General features: G+C 38.0%; 7 protein-coding genes and 1 non-coding gene across 11 annotated transcripts; 5 read left to right on the top strand and 3 right to left on the bottom strand.

The window, feature by feature from the left end:
- Nucleotides 1-40: 40 nt before the first annotated feature.
- On the bottom strand, nt 41-2,733 carry LOC9312418 (biotin carboxyl carrier protein of acetyl-CoA carboxylase). 2 transcript variants are annotated; one of them, XR_002332232.1, is made up of 10 exons: nt 2,515-2,733; nt 1,955-2,128; nt 1,615-1,685; nt 1,346-1,399; nt 902-1,168; nt 742-804; nt 589-657; nt 465-510; nt 234-368; nt 41-141 (listed from the first exon to the last, which is right to left on the bottom strand). XR_002332232.1 is itself a non-coding variant. In XM_021026852.1 (9 exons), the coding sequence occupies exons 1-9, from the start codon at nt 2,546-2,548 to the stop codon at nt 301-303; spliced, it is 846 nt and encodes a 281-aa protein (XP_020882511.1). In that variant the 5' UTR covers nt 2,549-2,733; the 3' UTR covers nt 161-300. The 2 variants fall into 2 exon arrangements, 1 of the variants encoding a protein (XP_020882511.1); XM_021026852.1 differs by lacking the exon at nt 41-141 and having other exon boundaries at nt 161-368.
- Nucleotides 2,734-3,326: 593 nt separating this feature from the next.
- Nucleotides 3,327-6,768, bottom strand: LOC9314137 (tRNA (guanine(37)-N1)-methyltransferase 1). 2 transcript variants are annotated; one of them, XM_021026850.1, is made up of 11 exons: nt 6,514-6,768; nt 6,318-6,442; nt 6,129-6,233; nt 5,640-5,702; nt 5,357-5,430; nt 4,752-5,241; nt 4,542-4,640; nt 4,310-4,453; nt 3,828-3,934; nt 3,615-3,689; nt 3,327-3,522 (listed from the first exon to the last, which is right to left on the bottom strand). In XM_021026850.1, the coding sequence occupies exons 1-11, from the start codon at nt 6,606-6,608 to the stop codon at nt 3,466-3,468; spliced, it is 1,434 nt and encodes a 477-aa protein (XP_020882509.1). In that variant the 5' UTR covers nt 6,609-6,768; the 3' UTR covers nt 3,327-3,465. The 2 variants fall into 2 exon arrangements, with proteins under 2 accessions (XP_020882509.1, XP_020882510.1); XM_021026851.1 differs by having other exon boundaries at nt 5,357-5,431; nt 5,641-5,702; nt 6,318-6,415.
- Nucleotides 6,769-6,865: 97 nt separating this feature from the next.
- On the top strand, nt 6,866-7,920 carry LOC9314136 (PRA1 family protein B1). The gene has a single exon (XM_002878022.2). The coding sequence runs from the start codon at nt 7,018-7,020 to the stop codon at nt 7,645-7,647; it is 630 nt and encodes a 209-aa protein (XP_002878068.1). The 5' UTR covers nt 6,866-7,017; the 3' UTR covers nt 7,648-7,920.
- A 2,078-nt stretch (nt 7,921-9,998) lies between these two features.
- Nucleotides 9,999-12,994, top strand: LOC9314135 (probable leucine-rich repeat receptor-like protein kinase IMK3). Its single transcript, XM_021026926.1, has 2 exons — nt 9,999-12,088; nt 12,170-12,994. The coding sequence occupies exons 1-2, from the start codon at nt 10,360-10,362 to the stop codon at nt 12,793-12,795; spliced, it is 2,355 nt and encodes a 784-aa protein (XP_020882585.1). The 5' UTR covers nt 9,999-10,359; the 3' UTR covers nt 12,796-12,994.
- A 739-nt stretch (nt 12,995-13,733) lies between these two features.
- Nucleotides 13,734-15,684, top strand: LOC9312417 (ferritin-3, chloroplastic). The gene is made up of 8 exons (XM_021025480.1): nt 13,734-14,108; nt 14,274-14,357; nt 14,458-14,518; nt 14,619-14,706; nt 14,892-14,953; nt 15,049-15,114; nt 15,226-15,289; nt 15,382-15,684. Exons 1-8 carry the CDS (start codon nt 13,822-13,824, stop codon nt 15,423-15,425), a joined length of 756 nt encoding a protein of 251 aa, XP_020881139.1. The 5' UTR covers nt 13,734-13,821; the 3' UTR covers nt 15,426-15,684.
- Nucleotides 15,685-16,003: 319 nt separating this feature from the next.
- Nucleotides 16,004-16,076, top strand: TRNAK-CUU. The gene has a single exon. It is a non-coding gene; the product is annotated as a tRNA-Lys (tRNA).
- A 159-nt stretch (nt 16,077-16,235) lies between these two features.
- LOC9314134 (UDP-D-apiose/UDP-D-xylose synthase 2) lies at nt 16,236-18,075 on the bottom strand. 2 transcript variants are annotated; one of them, XM_021025479.1, is made up of 4 exons: nt 17,811-17,894; nt 17,713-17,763; nt 17,401-17,493; nt 16,236-17,315 (listed from the first exon to the last, which is right to left on the bottom strand). In XM_021025479.1, the coding sequence occupies exons 1-4, from the start codon at nt 17,841-17,843 to the stop codon at nt 17,208-17,210; spliced, it is 285 nt and encodes a 94-aa protein (XP_020881138.1). In that variant the 5' UTR covers nt 17,844-17,894; the 3' UTR covers nt 16,236-17,207. The 2 variants fall into 2 exon arrangements, with proteins under 2 accessions (XP_020881138.1, XP_002876348.1); XM_002876302.2 differs by having other exon boundaries at nt 16,240-16,405; nt 17,207-17,315; nt 17,713-18,075.
- A 237-nt stretch (nt 18,076-18,312) lies between these two features.
- On the top strand, nt 18,313-21,073 carry LOC9314133 (probable methyltransferase PMT22). Its single transcript, XM_002878019.2, has 8 exons — nt 18,313-18,861; nt 19,014-19,163; nt 19,227-19,497; nt 19,587-19,697; nt 19,794-19,965; nt 20,062-20,307; nt 20,385-20,579; nt 20,675-21,073. The coding sequence occupies exons 1-8, from the start codon at nt 18,358-18,360 to the stop codon at nt 20,799-20,801; spliced, it is 1,776 nt and encodes a 591-aa protein (XP_002878065.1). The 5' UTR covers nt 18,313-18,357; the 3' UTR covers nt 20,802-21,073.
- Nucleotides 21,074-21,132: the final 59 nt, after the last annotated feature.

The following is a 21,132-nucleotide window of genomic DNA, read 5'->3' as shown; positions in this document are numbered from 1 at the left end:
ATTTTCTTCTGAATTTTTGAGTCTTGATTTTATATGATGATCGGGGAAGATAAGATGGCCACGTCATGTCTATAAAAACTCCACAAAAGTTTTTTCTCTGGTGCAGAAAATCCACATTACGTGACAAAACCATAAGGTTAGCTGGTTAGGTGACAAATGATGAGAGCAAGATCAAAATAGACTCTTTGCAACTAAAGAGATTACAAATCTCCATTAAACAAACACATGAGAAGATGAATAGTACAGTCTCCGGATGAAAGATTGTTCATTTGATGCGGAATTGGGCTGAAGAAACCGTCCTCACTGGATGTTGATGTCGTGGAAAGATGGCAAGATCGCGACCAGAGGATCACCATAACCTACAGAGTCTGTTTTCACATGAAGCATGAGTTCATATCAATTCTCTTATGTAATTTCCGAATGTTCGTATTAACTGAAACGGTTTGAAATACTCAAATGTATACCTCCGTCATCTGAAAGAAGCTTAAGGACTTCCCCAGCTACATCCGACTGCTCAACAAATAGCAAAATCGATGAGTCTGATTTGATAGTTTCAAAGAAGAGATGGATACATAGCTAAGCTATTACCGTCACTGGAAGTTCTGTTCCCAACTGATGTAAGTATCCAATAACTTGGCCTTCCTTTATTGCATCACCCTGAAGAATTTTTTTTGCTTAGCTCTTTGATCCTATTTGTGGTTTTTTATTTTAAGAGATGAACAAGAATTTAGAGTCGTTTACCTCTTTGCAGCTAGGAGATTGTTTCTTTCCTTTTACAGTTCTACTCCTCTGAAACTTGCCCACCTGTTTGGTAAGAGAAGAAACAAGATCAAATCAAACAAGAAAAATGCAGAGAAATTAAGGGCTATGAAAGCAATCACTTAGGAGATAGATCTCATACTGCGGGAGATGTGACTAAAACATAGTTGTTAGATCCAGATGCCTCCAAAGCAGCCAACTTTGCTGGTTTCCCATATGATGTATTCTTAAATGGAGACACTTTTTCAGAGGAAGGTTTTGCTTTAGATGGGCTAGGAGCTGAAGAAACAGATTTATTCATGGGTTCAGAAGGAATAGGAGGAGCTATGGTTGGAGATATATCCACCATGGGAATGGGGTTTGTGGCCGCTCCAATCTTCCGTTTTAGGTTCATCTCGAAATCTCCAACCTGTAGCAAAAGAAAGTTTCAGAAGAGTGTAATTGTTGGAACCTACATTCTAGTATCAGCCTCGACTCAAATCAGCGATATTTAGCTCCATATTGTTGGTTGAGTAACATGCACTCGCCTTCGTATAGCCTCAAAGAAAGGTTAACAAAAATCGTGAAGTTAAAACTAATGCCAGACCTTAAGTTGCAGCACAGCAACCTCAGTTTCATCACACATCTCGTGAACCAGTGCCTGCAACATTTCAAAAGTAAACATCCAATTCATCTAACAACATATAAGAAAGGTCCATACGTCATGATTAACAAATTATAAGAGTAGATTGCCTGAAGTTATGCATCCAAGACGATCTAGAAAGTGCATATATGAGGACATCGTCAAATCATCACCTACCAAACTTATAAATTAAAGAACCTAATGTCTAAACCCAAAAAAGGCAAGGAAGAAACCTCCACTTCTTTCGGGAAAGTTATCCGTCGAACAGTTTTCTTCCCGTTTGACACACTAGCCTCAGATGAATCTGCAAAACCAAAAATGAGCAAAAGTGAAGGAAAGGAAAGAAAAAATGTTCCAATATTCACATCACTGTATATCCTGGTAACAGTTCCAGTTCCTTTAAGAGCAAAAGAGACTAAGAATTACAGTTCCAGTTCCTTTAAGAGCAAAAGAGACTAATACCATTTTTGGCCAATGGATCGTGTTAGATAAGTGACAAGACAAGCCTGGTAGTTAAAAAGGCATTAACCAGAAAAAATGAACACGAAGAAGAATTGTGGGAGAAAAACTCACCATCACTTTTGGTTGCTGTCGAAGATTTAGCGGCCTTAGCACGTAACACAAGCGTATACTTGCTGTTCCTGTTGGATAATCTCCACCGTGGTACACAAGAATTACCAGAGGCAGACCAGTTTCCAGAAAGAGAGTGAACCTCACTCTGTGAATTAATGGCGCACACTAAAGTCTCTGTAAAATGAAGCAAGACACTTAAGTATCAAATCCACCTTCCAGCTGAAACAAAGCACTTAAAGAAAAGACCAATGGAAACATCTCTGATACAAAATTAGACACACAAGATCCGAAATTGATACTTAATTAAGTCGCCAAATGCCAAATTCGCACACAGAGATCGGATCTATCAAATCATGAAAACGTTAGCAAGTAATCGTAAGACTGGATAAATTACACTCTAAGAAGCAACAACGTCACTAACGGATAGCTCCAATTTATGCATTTCATTTCCGATAATTCGCTCATGTTCCTCCGTTTCTAGTTTTCCTTATCCTCTTGAAATCAACAGAAAAAAGCAAAACGCCAGAGAGAGAGTGAGAGTGAGAGAGCGAGAAACTCACGATGGAGAGATCCGAGAGCTGCAGAAGACGCCATTGGAAGAAGAAGAAAGCGTGAGCTAGAAAGGAGAAAAGGTTTTGGTTGATTGAGTTAACGCCAAAAAGAACAATGGGTTAGTTGAGCTAAGATCGGTTGAAGAAGATGACAGTTGAGCAAATTTAATTATTTTGAGCGGCCTTCTTCTTTGGTTACTCCGTCCGCCACATCTACTACAACACTACGGTCCGTCACTATCCTTTCCTAACATGCGCCGGGATACTAACAAAAAGGGCGTACTTTAATCGTGAAGATGTGACATTGTCAATACTCAAATAGTGTATATTAAACAAAGGCATATTCTTCTCTTTCTTTTATATGTTATCATCAATTTTGTCAAAGTCTTCAGCTTCTGTTAATACCAGTGTTGAAGAAAGCGCTAGGCGCTAAGCGGGCGGTGACCCAGTGCCTAGCACCTAGAACGTCTAATCGGGGACTAGGCGATTTTTTAGGCGGTTTAGACGTTTATAACATAAAATATTATAAATATGATATTATATATAAAAGTTATATAAAATATTTATATAAAACTAAAAATTATGAAATTATAAACAAAAACTAAATAAAACATTTATTTATATTTATATTAAACAATATATAAATATTTATAACTATATATATAAATAAAACTCTAATTGAAATTGAAAAAATACATTAAACAACTTATATGTAATTTTAAGCGGTCAATGCGGTTATCTAGGCGTCGCATAAGAACCTAGCGCCTAGTCGGGGCCTAGGCGACCGCCTAGACCGCTTTTTAGAACACTGGTTAATACTATTGAGCAAATTTAAGTGTCCTCATTTTTTAAGAACTTATGCAGTAGCTGACTCTATGTGCCATGGAATCAACAAACAATGCCAAAAGCAAAAAAGAAAAGATTTCAAATGCGTTTTTGATTCTTTCCTAGAAATGTCTTTTAGTCTTCTTGCTTCAAGCATGCTTCAGGTAGTCTAAAGCTTAGGCAAAACATAGCCTGCAAAGTACATAAGAAATCTAGCTCAGGAACTCCAGATGATATGTTTCCATAATATATCAAAAAAGAAAAACAGAAGAGTAGGATCTTACCTTGTTTGGAGCAACATCTCTAACCTTGTGGAAGACTGGATCTTCTATATGGAACTTCAAAGCAGTTTCAGCTTCCTTAAAAATTGTCACACAAGCTGTATTTCAGATTTCAAGGCATGCCGAAAAATTGCTACCAGATCTATGGTACAAAGATATGATAGTGAAGAAAACAAAACTACAAGGGACAAGCAGGAGGGAGTGGTTGATACTTACTGCAATTATAAACTCTGTGGTTTCGCTTGCACGGATGAAACAATAGCAATGAATTAAAGGAAGAGATCCTTTCCAATACTTCTTTTGAATAACATTACTGAAAGAATCTGCAAAAACAATTACAGAGCTTATATGCATTAGTAATATAATAAGAACAGATCCTGAGTTCCTTTATTACCTCTAACTAGAATTGAAGAACAAATCACACAAAAATCAAATAGATATTCAAACAAGCCTTAATACATGATGCAGCTCCTATTTATATTGATTCTGGTCCTAATTAACTTGCTTGTACGGAATGTACTTGATGAAAACCTCTTCTCACATAACATAAACAACATCAAAATGTAACAATCAACCAGTATACTGAATTAAGATCTCTATTTTATGAGGTGCAGTTTCTTATGTAAAATGACTTTCAAGTATACGCAAGACTCTAGTCCCAAATTTTGAACAAAAATCTAGAATCATTGATAGCATACCAAGAAACTGCAAGGAAGATGCTGGAAGGTTCATAATAACATGGTCGATATGTTCCCACGGCTTTGCGATTGGAAGCAACGTTTGTCTCAACCTCTTATTTGCATGTCCTTCTATACTCTTGCAGTCTTTTCCTACCCCATTTTCTGCACTCAATTAACATACTGGTGAGGATCCCCAGGCAATATTAACTAATAGAATGTCTTGGAGAAATCATTATGAGGCATTTCTTACCTGTCTCTGTAGTACCAGATGGCTTCTGATTTGCACTAAGAGGCTCATTTCTGCTCGCATTTGATTCATGTATCTCCTCTCCACTGGAATTAGTCTCACCTATGATTAAGCAAGGTAAACAGAAACCCACCGTTAAAGTTATTCTTTTCTCCTGTAAAACAAAATATGCCAACTATAATGCAAAAAAATAGTTTAAACCAAAAGAAATACCTCCTCGACTCACGGCTGCTTCCTTTGTTTTATCATTATCAGCCACTGATTGCAAATTACCCTCACAAGTTGACACCGCCATCAACTGAGAGAAAAATTTACGAGCATCCATATTGTGTACACAAATCAAATCGTCAACCTTATTGAACTTTGCATTGATCTTCAAGTACCGAACACTGTCTGGATTTAAATCATTTGCATAAACGAAGCATCCTTTCTGTGCAGCTGGAATAGCAAAAGGCCCTATACCAGCAAACATATCACACACGGTTTCTCCAGGTTTAAACAAAGATGAAAGCCGCATGTGCTCATGTTCCAATCTTGAATTCCAATAAACCAAGCCATAGTCCAGCTTAAATCTTGCCCCATATTGTTTTACTTCTGTTTCCATCCCATTTTCGCCAGCTAGCACTTCAAACTTTGGCACTCGAAACTCATTAGTGATACTCCCGACTTTATTCACAATTGTCTTGATCCTTGGATAATTTTTCTACAAATGTAAGTATGTAACAGACCACCAGAACGTTAGATGTCTTTGCTGTAATGACACGAGATGCAATTATAAAAAAAAAATGTATCATGAAAGGAACATCAAAAAAACTTACATCGTAGATAACCTTTGCTATAACATCTTTGAATGGAAGGAGCTCATCATGCAGATTTAAGTGGGCAATATGACCGGCAAATAATAAGCAAAGAGATGTTGGTTCTCATGAAAGAGGCAATCATCATGATACTTGAAAACTTAGGAAGAAGAACCCATCAATCTCTAAATTTGCAGACTAGAAAAAATAAACAAATGTGCAAAAAAGCTGCAAGCTCATGCAAACCGAATTCTTATAATCTAGGTTGTCAAGTTCAAGAAGCAAACAGAAATTTAATACTTAACTATTGTTTCAAAAGATGAAGGTATATCCACTCCATCTGGCAGAATCTGCTTCAATATGTGATCTGCGAGGAAAGAACAATATCAGAAGGTTTTATATCACCTAAACAGAAAAGGGACCTAAATAAACAAATATCAAGGTAAATAGAACCAGAAAAAAAAACAATTTAGAAAATTTACGATAGCCTATAAGTTGGATTCCATCACATAAGGCGATAATTAGTAAAATGGGGCTATCAAATGACAGGGTACCACAAACCAATCGACGAAGAAAACGAACGAACAAAAGTTACAAGAAAATGGTGACCAAACTTTCTTGTACATATGTATAAAAACTCTAAAAAAGCTTTAGATGAAAGAGCTCAAGAGAAGATTGTTTCAAACAGACCAGAAGGATAGCATGCAGAAAAATTAGCTCTTCTAAACGTCCTGGTAATTCCATAATACAAAACGGAGTGGAAAGAATCTTCCTAATGAGTTTGGTGTCTTACCTGCACTCCAATAGGAATACCCAAGAGTAACCGAATGAGGAACAACTTCAAGTTCACTTAGTTTCTTAAGCTGGTTTAGTTTTTCATCGGGTATCTCCACCAAATCTGTCCTATAACAAAGAAAAACTTGGTTAATACGAATAATCACACTACTTCCGAGACACATTACCAGATAGAATTAACTCTTACCAGCATTTTTAACACTTTCGGACAATATCACCAAACGAGTCTTTTCACAGGTAGGATCTTCAGTGATGGGCTTAACTCGTGGCATATTGAGCATGTATCTACAAGTAATCAAACCATGAAACTTCCTTTTCATCAATAAGTACACAAACAAATTATTGAAAGCTAGATGATCCTTTGAGTTATTGAAGAAACGTACCCATTGAGAATGCGAGTAGCGCTTTTACAGAGTTCCCGGGGAATTCTAAGAGCCCAGAGCTTGAGATTGACATCGAACTTGCTTTCATCAAACATGGTGCTAACGGTGTCGTTTTACAATGTTCAAGTATCAGAAAGACAAGAAGAAGAAGAGAAGAGCTGAGTGAAGAAATCGGCGGAAGAAGAAGAACGAACCACCAGACCGTCAGTGAAGCCGTCAAGGTTAGTCGTGCTCTCTCGGTTTTTTAGGGTTTGATTTAAAAAACAAAAAAAACAAATTCCAAAAAATAATAATAAAACACAGTTCAAAAAGCAAGAGCAGGAATCGAACCATCGATTTGTGGTTTTGGGCCGGTTCAATCTTATGGTCAGATTCAGGCCCTAAAATATCTAATCTACACGGAGCTCTGATTCGGCAACCGCAGCCCTTGATTTTTTTCGTTCACACTTACGGATCCAAACCTCTCGGCCAAATCAGCCGCACCAAACCTCACGCGCCACCGCGATGGCAACTCCACCCACGCTACCTGTCACCAATCAGCAAGCTGTTCAATCTCAGCCACCAATCAACACACCTGCTTTTCGTACTTTCTTCTCACGTCTCTCTACCTCGATCCGTGATGGCTTGTCACAGCGTCGTCCATGGACGGAGCTCATCGATCGGAGTTCCATGGCTCGACCTGAATCTCTCACCGATGCCTTGTCCCGGATCAGGAAAAATCTCGCTTACTTCAAGGTTAACTACGTCGCAATCGTGTCACTCGTGCTCGCCTTTTCGCTTTTCTCTCATCCTCTCTCCCTCCTTGTCCTCATCGGACTCCTAGGTGGTTGGATGTTTCTCTACCTTTTCCGTCCCTCAGATCAGCCACTGGTCATCTTCGGTCGCACTTTCTCTGATCGAGAGACGCTACTTGCTCTGGTCTTGTCAACGATCGTCGTCGTGTTTATGACGAGCGTTGGATCTCTCTTAACCTCCGCGCTTATGATTGGTGTTGCGATCGTTTGCGTACACGGTGCGTTTGTGGTTCCGGATGATCTCTTCATGGACGATCAAGAGCCTGCGAATGCTGGATTACTCTCATTCCTTGGAGGTTCTGCTACCTCAGCTGCTGCTGCTGTCTCAGGGAGAGTCTAAGAGCTGGATTTGATTCAGATCTCTTCAATTGTGGTTGGTAACTCCGTACTGATTTTAGGGATTTGGTGTTGTTGAATTGAATGTAGATTCGTAACGAAGCTCTACAGATTTAGAAGTACGAATTTTTGGTTGCAATATCTGCTTCTACTTGTGTTGTTTTATCTCTTTGGTGGCTCGACACTTTTATGTTCAGATGTAGAAAACTCAAAAGTTGATCTTTCTCTATTGGTCTCCTATTGTGGGATTCACTGTTAAATTTCCATCTCGCTTAAATTGGTTTGTTCTCTTGTTTCCTTTACGAGTAGCTGTGACTTTCAGAGCATTGCTCACCAAAACGAATAAGGATATTGCTGCAATTGGGGTGATAATGGTGAGTTCTATTTGCGTTCAGGGTTCTTTAGCAGTTAATTCAGTGACATAATAGTTTGATCTGAAAGCACTTAGCTAGAAAATTTTGTAGTTTCAAAATGATGTAATGGTGTTTGAACTAATTAGGTGAAATCTGTAGAGTGTCTATATATATACTTCTTGGTGTTTGTTCCTTGTTTACATGATCCATTTCATTGTGGCTTGTAAAGGATAGTAGCTAGTCACTTTGGAGTATAACTAGTGAAACTGTCTAAACACTTGTTGTGTCATCTTCTTGTTTGAGATCTGTGTTATTTTCAATGTCAACGCACATGGAATATCTTTTGCGTTTATTAGTTTAGTGTTCATAGCTGTTGCATCGATGGTCTTAGTGGCTAGTTCTTTTAATTGCGGTTATCTCCTATATTGCTCACTGTTTTGGGATTTGAAGTTGGCTTTGTTGTTTGCTACCAAAAGGAAGGTAAAGAATAGGGAAACGAAGGCTATCAACAATTTGTCTGCCAAACTAGAATCAATCTGCCAATTTGCTCATAGTCCCACTTTTGGAAATATAGTACTTATCAACAGATTTGGGGAACATGAGGGTGATCCGACATTCCGACTAAAAGAGTAGGGCATTGTTAGTTGGTTTATTGTTCACAAAATTAGGCTTTGCTTTGGGGTTGGAGATGTTGATGGTTTGTGCATAGTTGACTTTATTTTTTATGATTGAGAATTTGGCAACCTGGTATAGTTTTGGCCTTCAATTCCCGGGTCTAAGAAGATCCCTTCAAAGACCATCTTGTTTCAATTCTTGCAACCACAGGAATGATATGTCATTATAGAGATGATATGTTATAAAATCATATGCTCAGGCTTGGTATAGGTTCAGAAAATGTGTTTGAATTGGAAAATGTATACGCAAGAATTTTCAAAAATTGAAGTTCAAAACCTCCAAATCTAGATGATGGGAAAATGCAAACGGGTTAGATCCAGCGGTACACGTGTACCAACCAGCAACTACCTCAAGTTAAAAAGGGCAAAGATAGATCAACGTCAACATAATAACCTCGTACGGCAACTTCTTCTCTTTTTTAATTGTAAGCCAAACCGGGAAAAGTTTCACTTTCAAGTTTCGAAGTCGTGTGGCTTCTTCTTCTTTTTTTTTTTTTTTTTTTTTTTTTTTGAAAACGCGTGTGGCTTCTTCTTCTAAAAGACTAAAATTATACTACTACTTTATTACTTTCCACTAACGAGGGCAGTTTAGTCATTAACCATGAATGAAATGGTCTTGTTTTGGGCTTCTTCACAAGATCTAGTGATCCAATGGCTTTTAGGTCCCACAAATATAGCCGTTAGGAGGAGAAGTGAAGGAGCGGAGCGGTTTGGTGTTCGTGTGTCGTGTCCATTAGGCAGCTCCGGCGCATTAAACGATGCTGGTCTGCAAAACAAAAAAATAAATAAATTATGTTGTCTGCTTTGTTTGTTTACCGATTTAATTGTATTTAACATTTATCATCCAAAATCAATCCTCATTAAGAGTAATTTTGTCTTTCTACCATTGAGGAGTATATGAAAAATGTTTTATTGGTCAAAGGGTACAAGAGAATAACATCCTAGATTTGGAATAAAATTAAATAATGTTGATCTCACATACAAACAACTAAAGAGCTATAAGAAAAGATTCCAAGAAATCACAAAAGTTACAAAACAACCGAGTAAATTTGAATGTAAGTAACATATTACTGGTTCAAATTTGAAGCATGATAATACTCTTGACAAATCAAAAATTTTGTTTCTGTAATAGTAATTTATCATCTTTGTCAGAACCAACATGTTTGTAGTGATTAATGATTTTTTTTTTATCGTTTTTGATACTAATAAAATATACCTTTATGTGTTTACAAGATCTACAAATCCTAGAAAATTAGTAATTCCAAATCCCCAATGAACTTGATATATTTTACTAAACAAAATGATATGAGCAAGAGAACCCATCGAACAAAACAAAGTGTTTCAAAACACACTATTAATTAAGAATAAATGAAACTAGCCGTTGGAGCTCATTTAGTATTAGGCAAGAAGCAGAGAGAGCCACTGTTCTCACCACCCAACCTCTTATTACCATCACCTGATCTTTGTCTCCCTTCTCTCTCTCCCTCTCACTACAAGATAAAAGAACAAACACCAAGATTCTCTCTCTCTCTAAGATGGTCACGTGCTCTGTTGTTCTTTTCCAACAAAACCCATCTCTCTCTTTACATAACTCTTTCAAATCCAAAATCTTCCCCTGTTCCATCCTCCTAACAACTACTATTCACCCATAAAGAATCTCAATCTTTCTTCTCTCTTCTTCATCTTCTAATGGAGTTTATTACCCAAAACCAAGCTATTACTTCTCTGAGAATGATCAACCCCACTATTGATCAACCTAGGGCTTCACTTCGAAGCCGATTTCTCCTTCACCTAATCATCGTAAGCCTCCTCTTCTTCGTCCCTCCCTGCTCCAGCCAAACCTGGGACGGTGTAGTGATCACACAAGCTGATTACCAAGGTCTTCAAGCAGTTAAGCAAGAACTGATTGATCCAAAAGGCTTCTTGAGAAGCTGGAACGGTTCTGGATTGAGTGCTTGCTCTGGAGGCTGGTCTGGAATTAAATGTGCTCAAGGTCAAGTCATTGTCATTCAACTCCCATGGAAGAGTCTTGGAGGTAGAATCTCGGAGAAAATCGGACAGCTTCAAGCTCTTCGTAAGCTTAGTCTTCATGACAACAACCTTGGAGGTTCGATTCCAATGTCATTGGGACTCATTCCTAATCTTAGAGGAGTCCAGCTTTTCAACAACCGTCTCACTGGCTCGATCCCTGCTTCTCTCGGCGTTTCACGTTTCCTTCAAACGCTTGATCTTAGCAATAACTTGCTCTCTGAGATTATTCCACCGAATCTTGCTGCCTCTTCTAGGCTTCTTAGGCTTAATCTCAGCTTTAATTCACTCTCTGGTCAAATCCCAGTGAGTCTTTCCCGTTCTTCTTCTCTTCAGTTTCTTGCTCTTGACCATAACAACCTCTCTGGTCCTATCTTAGACACTTGGGGTAGTAAGTCTCTTAATCTCCGTGTCCTATCTCTTGATCACAACTCTCTATCTGGTCCATTCCCGTTTTCACTCTGCAACTTAACTCAGCTGCAAGACTTGTCCTTTAGTCATAATAGGATCCGTGGAACCCTACCCTCTGAGCTAAGCAAACTCACTAAGCTTAGAACATTGGATATCAGCCGTAACAGTGTTAGTGGCCATATCCCTGAAACTCTAGGGAACATTTCTTCTCTTACACATTTGGATTTGTCTCAAAACAAGCTCACCGGAGAGATTCCTATTTCGATTTCTGATCTGGATAGCCTTAGCTTCTTCAATGTCTCTTATAACAACTTATCTGGTCCTGTTCCTACTCTCTTGTCCCAAAAGTTCAATTCGTCCTCTTTTGTCGGAAACTTACTGCTTTGCGGGTACAGCGTTTCGACGCCGTGTCCTACTCTTCCCTCACCGTCTCCCGAAAAAGAAAGGAAATCATCCCACAGGAATCTGAGTACCAAAGACATCATCCTCATTGCTTCTGGAGCACTCCTCATAGTTATGCTTATCCTTGTTTGTGTGCTTTGTTGCTTGCTGAGAAAGAAAGTCAATGAAACCAAATCCAAGGGTGGAGAGGCTGGACCTGGAGCTGCAGCCGCAAAGACCGAGAAAGGAGCGGAAGCTGAAGCTGGAGGCGAAACGGGAGGGAAGCTGGTTCATTTTGATGGACCAATGGCGTTTACCGCAGATGATCTTTTGTGTGCAACAGCAGAGATTATGGGAAAAAGCACTTATGGAACAGTTTACAAAGCTACACTTGAAGATGGAAGTCAAGTTGCAGTGAAGAGATTGAGAGAAAAGATCACCAAAAGCCAAAAAGAGTTTGAGAATGAGATTAACGTCTTGGGAAGAATCCGGCATCCGAATCTCCTTGCACTTAGAGCTTATTACTTAGGCCCTAAAGGAGAGAAGCTGGTCGTCTTCGATTACATGTCTAGAGGAAGTCTTGCCACATTCCTCCATGGTAAGTTTGACACTAAAGCCTCAAAGTTTGATTTTAAAAAGTAACATTTTGTAACTCTGTTTTCAAATTTTGAAATTGCAGCAAGAGGACCAGATGTTCATATCAATTGGCCTACAAGGATGAGCTTAATAAAGGGAATGGCTCGTGGCTTGTTCTACCTTCACACACACGCAAATATCATCCACGGAAACTTAACATCAAGCAATGTACTTTTGGATGAGAACATCAATGCGAAGATCTCAGATTACGGTCTTTCAAGGCTAATGACAGCAGCAGCAGGATCAAGTGTGATTGCAACAGCTGGTGCGTTAGGTTACAGAGCACCTGAGCTCTCTAAGCTGAAGAAAGCCAACACAAAAACCGATGTATACAGCCTCGGTGTGATCATATTGGAGCTGTTGACTGGGAAATCTCCGAGTGAGGCCTTAAACGGTGTGGATTTGCCTCAATGGGTTGCTACTGCGGTTAAAGAAGAGTGGACTAATGAGGTTTTCGATTTGGAGCTGTTGAATGATGTGAACACAATGGGTGATGAGATTTTGAATACATTGAAACTGGCTTTGCATTGTGTTGATCCTACACCATCAACAAGACCTGAAGCTCAACAAGTGATGACACAACTTGGAGAGATTAGACCTGAAGAGACAGCAACAACATCTGAACCATTGATTGATGTTCCTGAAGCTTCTGCTTCCACAAGTCAATAGAAAGAGTGGAGAGTTTTGGTAGTGTGGAAATGTTGCAGAGTAGTAGTAGATTTTGTGCAATTCTTTAATTCTTCCAAGTAGTTTATTTTGTTCTTCGTTTGTTTCAGTGTTTTGAACCATTTCATCATCAGTTTATGTTTGTATATAGTGTAAACTGGTTATGTTTCTCTTTCATCAAGTAATCTCTGTCTTTTAAGCATTAGTGAAAAAATATGGGTTTGAAGAAGGTAAAACAAAAAATGAGATTCACCACATACAGAAATTTTTTAGGTAAGTTTCAAATCACCATTTACACCATATACTAAAAAGGAACATCTAACCAATTTCAATATGTACCTTTACTTACGCAGGAATGAAAATGCTCACACATTTGCCAAAACATAAACACATACAGTACAAAGATAGGCACTTGTAAGAAACCAGTATAATCAAAGTTATAGCAGCAAGTGCTAAGATTCTATATTTAGAAGATGATATGGATTTCAAATATGTAAATTCTTTTTAATCTTAGGAAAGAAAATTGTGAATTTATAATTTGTCATGAGTAATCAAATTGTTAAGTTTCCAATACAATTTATAAAATTTAGTTTTAATATCAATCATAATAAATGCAAATTAATAGTTGTAGAATTTAGACAAAATGCTTTCCTAAATTTACATATTATTGATTTTGTTCCTTTTTCTCACCAAGAAAAATGTCTTTTCTCTTCTTTTTCTCTTTACAGAAAAAGCCGAAAAGGAAATAAGAAACGTCCAAAAACAAGAGGGCCCAAAATTACACAAATACCAATGAAAAAATAAAAAAATATCTTCCAGCAAAGCAAAGTACCACACGCCAGACACGCTCCTAAACCCACCTCGCAATCTCGTCCATCCAGGTGTCCCAATCCAGAGCCTCATCATCCCATATCACCTCGCTTTTATATTCCCTTCTCCGCCACCACCAATCGCCACACAAAACCCTTTCTCCTCCAATTTCGTTGCTCACAAAGAAAGAAGATAAATCTCAAAATTTTCCCAGAAAAAATGCTTCTCAAAGCTGCTTCTACCTTTTCTCTCTTGAACATTCATGGAGAGAAGAGAGACATCTCTCCTCTCTTCTCGATTTCGTCTCCGATTTCTTCTGGAAAATCCGGGAATCTCTCGTTCGCTCTTCGTGCTTCCGAGAGTTCAAGCACGTTGAGCGGCGTTGTGTTCGAGCCTTTCGAAGAGGTTAAGAAGGAGATGGATCTAGTTCCATCTGGTCAACAGCTTTCTCTTGCTCGTCATTTGTACTCCCCTGAGTGCGAAGCCGCCGTCAATGAGCAGATCAAGTACGTTTTTCCTCTTAGATCGAAACATTTTTTGGTGATTCTTGCCATGGATTTGAACATTTGGTGTTGTAAATCTGTCGATTGAGTCAATTTTTGCTTCAACTATATGGATGAGATTGGCTTTTTTTGAGTATCTCATGAATCTGGATTTTTCGTTTGTTGCAGTGTTGAATACAATGTGTCCTATGTGTATCACGCTTTGTATGCGTATTTCGATCGTGACAACGTTGCCCTCAAGGGTCTCGCCAAGTGAGTTTTTCTCGGGAAATACTTGACTTTACTCAAATCTCTTTGCTGATATTCATTCTGGGTTTTATTTATTGAGTTGTTTGGTGTTTTTGCTAATCAGGTTTTTCAAGGAATCCAGTGTGGAAGAACGCGAGCACGCTGAGCTGTTGATGGAGTATCAGGTCTTTAAACAATGATTTCATTTTGTTATCACTCATAAGCTTTATCATCTGAGCTAAGTTTGTAACATCGTTTCATTTTGGGTTTCCTTGACCTTTACAGAACAAACGTGGTGGGAGAGTCAAGTTACAGCCCATGGTGCTGCCTCAGTCTGAGTTTGATCATCCTGAGAAAGGAGATGCTCTCTTTGGTAACCTTCATATCCGGTTTCTGAGATTTTAGATAGAGAATTCCAGTACTAAGTATCTGTAGTTTCTTAAGAGTTGACATAGATGTGATGTTATAAGTGAAGAGGATTGTTGGGTTTCTAATATAGTGATTGTGTTGGATTTGAAGTTTGAAATGCTTAATTTCATGTTCTTTTGTTGTTTGTAGCCATGGAGTTGGCTCTATCATTGGAGAAACTAGTCAATGAAAAGCTCCTAAACCTGCACAGTGTAAGACCATCTCTCTCCTTAGGGTCCAATTCTTGTTTATGGCGTTCAAGTCATTTATTTAACACAACTTGGCATTTGAATAATGTGGTCAACAGGTGGCTTCGAAGAACGATGATGTCCAGTTGGCAGATTTTATTGAGAGTGTGTTTCTGAATGAACAGGTAAAATAAAAGACAGACACGTTCTATGTTAGTGGCAAAGATATGGGGTTCTTGATGATCTAAATCTGTCAAAATGGAATCTAATGAAGTTAAAATAACATCACTTCGCAGGTGGAAGCGATTAAGAAAATCTCAGAATATGTTTCTCAACTTAGAAGACTCGGCAAAGGACATGGTAACCATTTCTTTAATCAATTTAAAACTAATTTTACACATACCTCAATTTGTCCACTTCGTGCCTCACACTTTGTTTTTTTTTGTATTCAGGAACATGGCATTTCGATCAGGAGCTTCTTGGTGCTGCTGCTTAATCGAGTTTTAGCTGTAATCTCGCAGTTTGGTTAACTTTCGAGTTATTTTGAGTATGAGATGTAACTTTTGAGGTAGACTTGATTAATATCGTTTCCGTTGTGAGAGAAAACAAGCTATTATTATGTTCCTTGAGCTTAACTTTTTTTGTTGGTTTTTAAGTATTATGGTTTTGTCCATTTCGTAATATCAGTTTCCTTTAGAACATTTCAAATCAGCCGTGGTTTTGGGTATAATGTAATGGGCATTGATATTCTATCACCCCTGCATGAAAGTAGTATGTTTATTTCATTTTGGTAACAAAGTGGTACCAAAACATCCTTTTATCTGTTTATCCAAAGGAAAGTACAAAGTGGTAACCCAATAAAACTCATACAAGAGTATCTGGACTGTTGTGTGAGTGTCCATACTCTCAAAGTTTGTATTTGATCAACCTTGATACCATGGCATGCCAATTGAAAACTATTATCGATTTTCTTGAACTCACTAAGTCACTATCATTTGAAGTCACAAACAAAAACAGAGAACATTTACACTGTTGGTATTGTTATCAATATAATTTGGTGAAATCAAATAATAAGCCCGTCTAGCTCAGTTGGTAGAGCGCAAGGCTCTTAACCTTGTGGTCGTGGGTTCGAGCCCCACGGTGGGCGATTGTAGTTATGCTTTTTAAATATCATTTCTTTTTAGTTTTCCCTTGTTTTCACCGCAAGTGGACCTAAAGCGGTGGATGGATGGGAAAATTTCTTGCAATTGTTTCGATTATGTTGACAGGAAGTGGCCATGGCTATGTTAAGCTTTGTTTCATAAACCTTTTTTTTTTTTTTTTTTTCTTTAAACTTTTATTAATAAAAAAAACATTACAAAGCCCGTAGGCCCAATACGGCCACAAGGTCCAACAAAATAAAAAACCTGCTACCACAGCGAAAGAACCTGCTACCACAGCAAAAACCCGCCACCTCAGCCACTAACGACGCCGAAACTGAAACAGGTTAAACCAAGAAGCAAAAAGAGTACCAGAACGAGGATTATTGCATTGACAACGAGATAACGGGTCAAGGCGAGCTCTAAGTGTAAGCTGAATCTCCCTGATAATGACTGCAGGGAGAGTAACTTAAGATTTTGATAGCTTTTGGTTTTCTTGACTTAGATCATCAATTCTTGAACTTTCACCAGTAAATTATAGGTTCTTGTTCATTTTAACAATTTTCCTAATCTCCTCTTTCAATCTTTACATCATATTTAACATGAGCAAGGAATTGCAAAAAAAAATTAATAGAAAACTCACTGAGACAATTGGGAAACACAAAGGCAAAAGATATATGTTATTTTAAAAGTCCTTGTATATTTTCATCCACTAACTTGCACATCAAATTATAGAATCATAAGAGCAACAACAATGGTAGAATCCTTAAAAGGATCCTTAAACATTTTTTAATCATAAATTATGGCAATTTTAAAATTAAGAGTTTGTGATGAATCCTTAAAATTTTCTTTGTCCAATGGTAGAGTCTTTAAGTGGGTTTCTTAAAAAAAAATTTTGAAAAATTATAAATATTTTTATTTGGTAAAACTTAATAATTATTACAATTTCCTAAAAAAATTAAACATACAAGGCATAAAACATATAAAAAATACAAAAAAAAAATGAATGAAGCATTCATAATGTAGCTAAGAAAACGAAAGAAAATGTCAGCTTCAACATGTTCCTCAGTACATTCATTGATATGATTGATAGAAACACAACAACATGTTGAAAACGAAAGGTACAAATAGGCATTACCTCACGCCAGAGGATGATCCTTAGGAAGAAAGCTACCAGTGGTTTTTCCATACACTTCACAGGTAGAAAAGTGAATGAGACGCTTGTTGTTCTCAGAACAGTATTTAACCTAACAAAACCAACACATTAAACCAATCAATTTCAACTAATAATGAAGCACAAAACAACGGACGAAGTAAGAAGAAAACACATACAACTGGACGCGCATCAATGAAATTGTTGTAGATTGTTTCAAGAGGAAGTGTATTGTAATCAGCTGGAGTACAGATCACAGCAAGATGTATAGTCTGCAAACTCCAAAAACAAACATCAGAATTACATCACCGATCTCAACACATCGCGAAATTAAGCAGATAATCAAAATGCAAATTATCTGAATTCCGATAACGAATCATCAGATCTGAGACTACAATCATCACAATCACACCATCATTGCTAATTTCTTAACCATAAACAACGAAGAACAAGAGATAAAGAAGCAAAATCGATAAGAAGAAGCATTTTACCAGATCCGCCATCTTAATAAGACCTTCAAGCCTTGAATCATGCTTAATATTGATACGATGAAACTGGATCCGACCACTCCATTCAACGGTATCAGGTTCAAGCAAGTGTTTGATCTTCTCGTTGTAAACATCAAGCGCAAGTACCTTTTGAGGCGTCTCCATCATCAATTTTTCACAGAGATGTGAACCGATGAAACCTCCGGCTCCGATCATGCATATTGTGATCGAGAGTCTACACCGTGTTCTCCGATTGAAACACTTCGACAATGATGATCGAGAGTCTACACCGTGTTCTTCGTTTCACAGCCATTGGAGATTAGAAGAGAAGAGCGAGAGAGAGAGAAATCGCAAATGAAGAGGAGAAAAATAATTAGAAAGTTGACACGTATGGACCTCTTTATTTACATTTTTTCATTTAATTTGGGCCTTTTTTTTAAGGATTCTGAGCTAAGAATCTCTCTAAACCCCTCCATTGGGCTTGCTCTAACGTCATAAAGATATAAGATTACTTTCCATATCTCACATCACGTCAGAGCAAGTAATAGCATGACACATGTCATATATATTATTGTTGCCCATCTTGTTTTCTATTTTTAGCTCTCTCAAAGATCGATCAGAGAGTGTTGTGTGGAAACGTAAGAAAGAATGATCAAGAACATCTTCCAAAGTCGGAAACTCTCAGGCCTCTGTGTTCTCACAATCTTGCTCGTATCAGTCACAATCCTTCTCTTAACCAATGACACCATCGATCTCTTCCCTTACTTGTCACTCTCTTATCTCCGTCGATCTTCTCTCTCCGACATCCCTACCTCCACGCCAATCTCGAGCCCCACCAACGACTCGTCTCCTCCTCGGGAGTCACCGGTTAATCAGACCCGAGTCGATGATCATCCGAATGATCAAGATTTGGAATTGGATTGGCTTAAAGACGACAAAGAATGGAATGTGAGTTTGAAGATAGATTGGAGGAGATGTGAGAGTCCAGATTACATGCCGTGTCTGGATAACACAAAAGCTATCAAGAAACTTAAGTCGAAGAGAAACATGGAACACAGAGAGAGACATTGTCCCGAGCCTGCACCTAAATGTTTGGTTCCTTTGCCACAACGTTACAAAGTTCCTCTTCCTTGGCCTCAGAGTAGGGACATGGTGAGAGTCTCGTTTCTATTTTTTCGGTAAGATCTTTTCTTTGGTTACGGTTTCTTTGGTTCTTGCAGAAAAAGAAAACAGGTTTTCTTGATTCTTGCTCGTGAAGATTTGTGATTGTTCTGCTTTCTAAATTCTTGTTTTTGTGTCTGCAGATTTGGTATGATAATGTTCCTCATCCGAAACTTGTTGAATATAAGAAAGATCAGAATTGGGTTCGTAAATCTGGACCTTTCTTTGTCTTCCCTGGAGGTGGAACTCAGTTCAAAGACGGTGTTATTCACTACATCAACTTCATACAAAAGGTAAACTGTATAAATAACCAAAACATTGATTCAGTTTACTGATTTGACGTTTTCTTTTTACAGACGTTACCTGTTCTTGAATGGGGGAAGAAAGTAAGAGTGGTTCTTGATGTTGGTTGTGGTGTGGCTAGCTTTGGTGGGACTTTACTTGATAAAAACGTAATCACAATGTCATTTGCTCCTAAAGACGAACACGAAGCTCAGATTCAGTTCGCACTAGAACGAGGAATTCCCGCTACTCTGGCTGTTATTGGAACTCAAAAGCTTCCTTTTCCTGATAATGCTTATGACGTTATCCATTGCGCTAGATGCAGAGTCCATTGGCATGGATACGGTTGATGATATACTCAAAATATATCCTTACTTTTGAATCAGAGAACTTGCTTGCTTTGTTAATACTGTTATGGAAATGTGTTGTTGCAGGTGGTAGACCACTTTTGGAACTTAACCGGGTTCTAAGGCCTGGAGGGTTTTTTGTTTGGTCAGCTACACCGGTTTATCAACACGATGAAGGGCACCGTAATGTTTGGAAAAGTTAGTATTACTTGTTCTTAGTCTCTCCTCATTATGTATAATTAGCATACAGAATAATTCATGAATGTTCTGCTTTCGTGTGTATTTTTCTTGCAGCAATGGAGTCTTTGACTACATCAATGTGTTGGAAAGTTGTGGCTAGAACTCGATTCACTAAAGTTGGATTCGTGATTTACCAGAAACCAAACTCAGATTCTTGCTATGAATTTCGTAAAAACAAAGATCCGCCTCTCTGCATCGAAGAAGAGACCAAGAAAAACAGTTCATGGTAATGACATTTTATCCTTGAATATATCATTTCAACAAAAACAGAGTTTTTGATGTCTCTTGACAAATACATATACCATTTTTTCGAGATCAAAAGGTACACTCCTCTGCTCACCTGTCTACCAAAACTACCGGTCAGTCCAATCGGAAAATGGCCTTCGGGTTGGCCTGAAAGGTTAACTGATACACCGGTTAGCCTCTTGAGAGAACAGAGGAGTGAAGAGAGTTTCAGAGAAGACACTAAACTATGGTCTGGAGTCATGTCAAATATCTACCTATATAGTCTAGCTATAAACTGGACCAGGATTCACAATGTTATGGACATGAACGCTGGTTATGGAGGGTGAGACAATATTTCACTAGATACTTCACAAATGATTCATTTCTCTTGCTTAGCATTTGTTCATATTTTGCTTTCAGATTTGCGGCTGCTCTTATACACAAACCTCTCTGGGTGATGAATGTGATTCCCGTGGAAGGTGAAGACACGTTATCGACGATTTTCGATAGAGGTTTGATCGGGATTTATCATGATTGGTGTGAGTCGTTCAATACATATCCAAGATCATATGATCTCTTGCACTCTAGTTTCCTTCTCACCAGTCTTTCTCAAAGGTAAAACTTATGATTCTTGGACTGGATTGCAAGTCGTTTTGTCTTTTCGATCTGTAGCTAAACTACATGTTGTTTTTTGTTTTTGATATTCTCAGGTGTGATTTGATGGAGGTGGTAGTGGAAATAGACAGAATAGTAAGACCAGGAGGGTATCTTGTGGTGCAAGACACTGTTGAAATGTTGAAGAAGTTAAACCCTATTCTTTTATCACTCCGATGGTAAACGAATATGTACACAGGCAAATTCCTTGTTGGCTTGAAATCTTCATGGCGTCCGTAAACACAACATTCATCATCCTCTCTAACAAATCTTGTTCATTTCGTTTTATTAGGGCTGTTCAATGATTTTTGGTGCGGATATTCTTAATTTTGAAGTTTTTTTTTTTTTTTTTTGGATAGTATAGCCTTATAGTAATCAAATTAATCGCTAAATTCTTGTGATATTGTGTCCTTTAACTATAAGTTTGAAGTTTAAATATAATATTTTTTTTCTTCCATTTGATTCTGTTTTTAGTTTTGATTTTTAGAAGACATGATATGAGTAAACCACCGTG

This window comes from Arabidopsis lyrata (genome assembly GCF_000004255.2).
Source record: "Arabidopsis lyrata subsp. lyrata unplaced genomic scaffold ARALYscaffold_5, whole genome shotgun sequence".
Lineage (NCBI taxonomy): Eukaryota > Viridiplantae > Streptophyta > Magnoliopsida > Brassicales > Brassicaceae > Arabidopsis > Arabidopsis lyrata.
This window is presented reverse-complemented; position numbering and strand designations above follow the sequence as displayed.

Excerpts from the sequence above, each read along its gene's own strand:
- LOC9312418 (XM_021026852.1), bottom strand. The coding sequence starts at position 2,548 with ATGGCGTCTTCTGCAGCTCTCGGATCTCTCCATC. Across the intron at positions 1,400-1,614 it reads CTTTCCCGAAAGAAGTGGAG|GCACTGGTTCACGAGATGTG; the intron begins GTTTCTTCCTTG and ends GAAATGTTGCAG. Across the intron at positions 369-464 it reads GCTTCTTTCAGATGACGGAG|ACTCTGTAGGTTATGGTGAT; the intron begins GTATACATTTGA and ends ATGTGAAAACAG.
- LOC9314137 (XM_021026850.1), bottom strand. The coding sequence starts at position 6,608 with ATGTTTGATGAAAGCAAGTTCGATGTCAATCTCAAGCTCTGGGCTCTT. Across the intron at positions 5,242-5,356 it reads TAGCAAAGGTTATCTACGAT|AAAAATTATCCAAGGATCAA; the intron begins GTAAGTTTTTTT and ends TTACATTTGTAG. Across the intron at positions 3,523-3,614 it reads GAGATGTTGCTCCAAACAAG|GCTATGTTTTGCCTAAGCTT; the intron begins GTAAGATCCTAC and ends TGTACTTTGCAG.
- LOC9314136 (XM_002878022.2), top strand. The coding sequence starts at position 7,018 with ATGGCAACTCCACCCACGCTACCTGTCACCAATCAGCAAGCTGTTCAA.
- LOC9314135 (XM_021026926.1), top strand. The coding sequence starts at position 10,360 with ATGGAGTTTATTACCCAAAACCAAGCTATTACTTCTCTGAGAATGATC. Across the intron at positions 12,089-12,169 it reads TCTTGCCACATTCCTCCATG|CAAGAGGACCAGATGTTCAT; the intron begins GTAAGTTTGACA and ends TTGAAATTGCAG.
- LOC9312417 (XM_021025480.1), top strand. The coding sequence starts at position 13,822 with ATGCTTCTCAAAGCTGCTTCTACCTTTTCTCTCTTGAACATTCATGGA. Across the intron at positions 14,109-14,273 it reads GCCGTCAATGAGCAGATCAA|TGTTGAATACAATGTGTCCT; the intron begins GTACGTTTTTCC and ends CGTTTGTTGCAG. Across the intron at positions 14,707-14,891 it reads GAAAGGAGATGCTCTCTTTG|CCATGGAGTTGGCTCTATCA; the intron begins GTAACCTTCATA and ends TGTTGTTTGTAG.
- LOC9314134 (XM_002876302.2), bottom strand. The coding sequence starts at position 17,925 with ATGATCGGAGCCGGAGGTTTCATCGGTTCACATCTCTGTGAAAAATTG. Across the intron at positions 17,494-17,712 it reads TTATTAAGATGGCGGATCTG|ACTATACATCTTGCTGTGAT; the intron begins GTAAAATGCTTC and ends TGGAGTTTGCAG. Across the intron at positions 17,316-17,400 it reads TCATTGATGCGCGTCCAGTT|GTTAAATACTGTTCTGAGAA; the intron begins GTATGTGTTTTC and ends TGGTTTTGTTAG.
- LOC9314133 (XM_002878019.2), top strand. The coding sequence starts at position 18,358 with ATGATCAAGAACATCTTCCAAAGTCGGAAACTCTCAGGCCTCTGTGTT. Across the intron at positions 18,862-19,013 it reads GGCCTCAGAGTAGGGACATG|ATTTGGTATGATAATGTTCC; the intron begins GTGAGAGTCTCG and ends TTGTGTCTGCAG. Across the intron at positions 19,498-19,586 it reads AGTCCATTGGCATGGATACG|GTGGTAGACCACTTTTGGAA; the intron begins GTTGATGATATA and ends GTGTTGTTGCAG.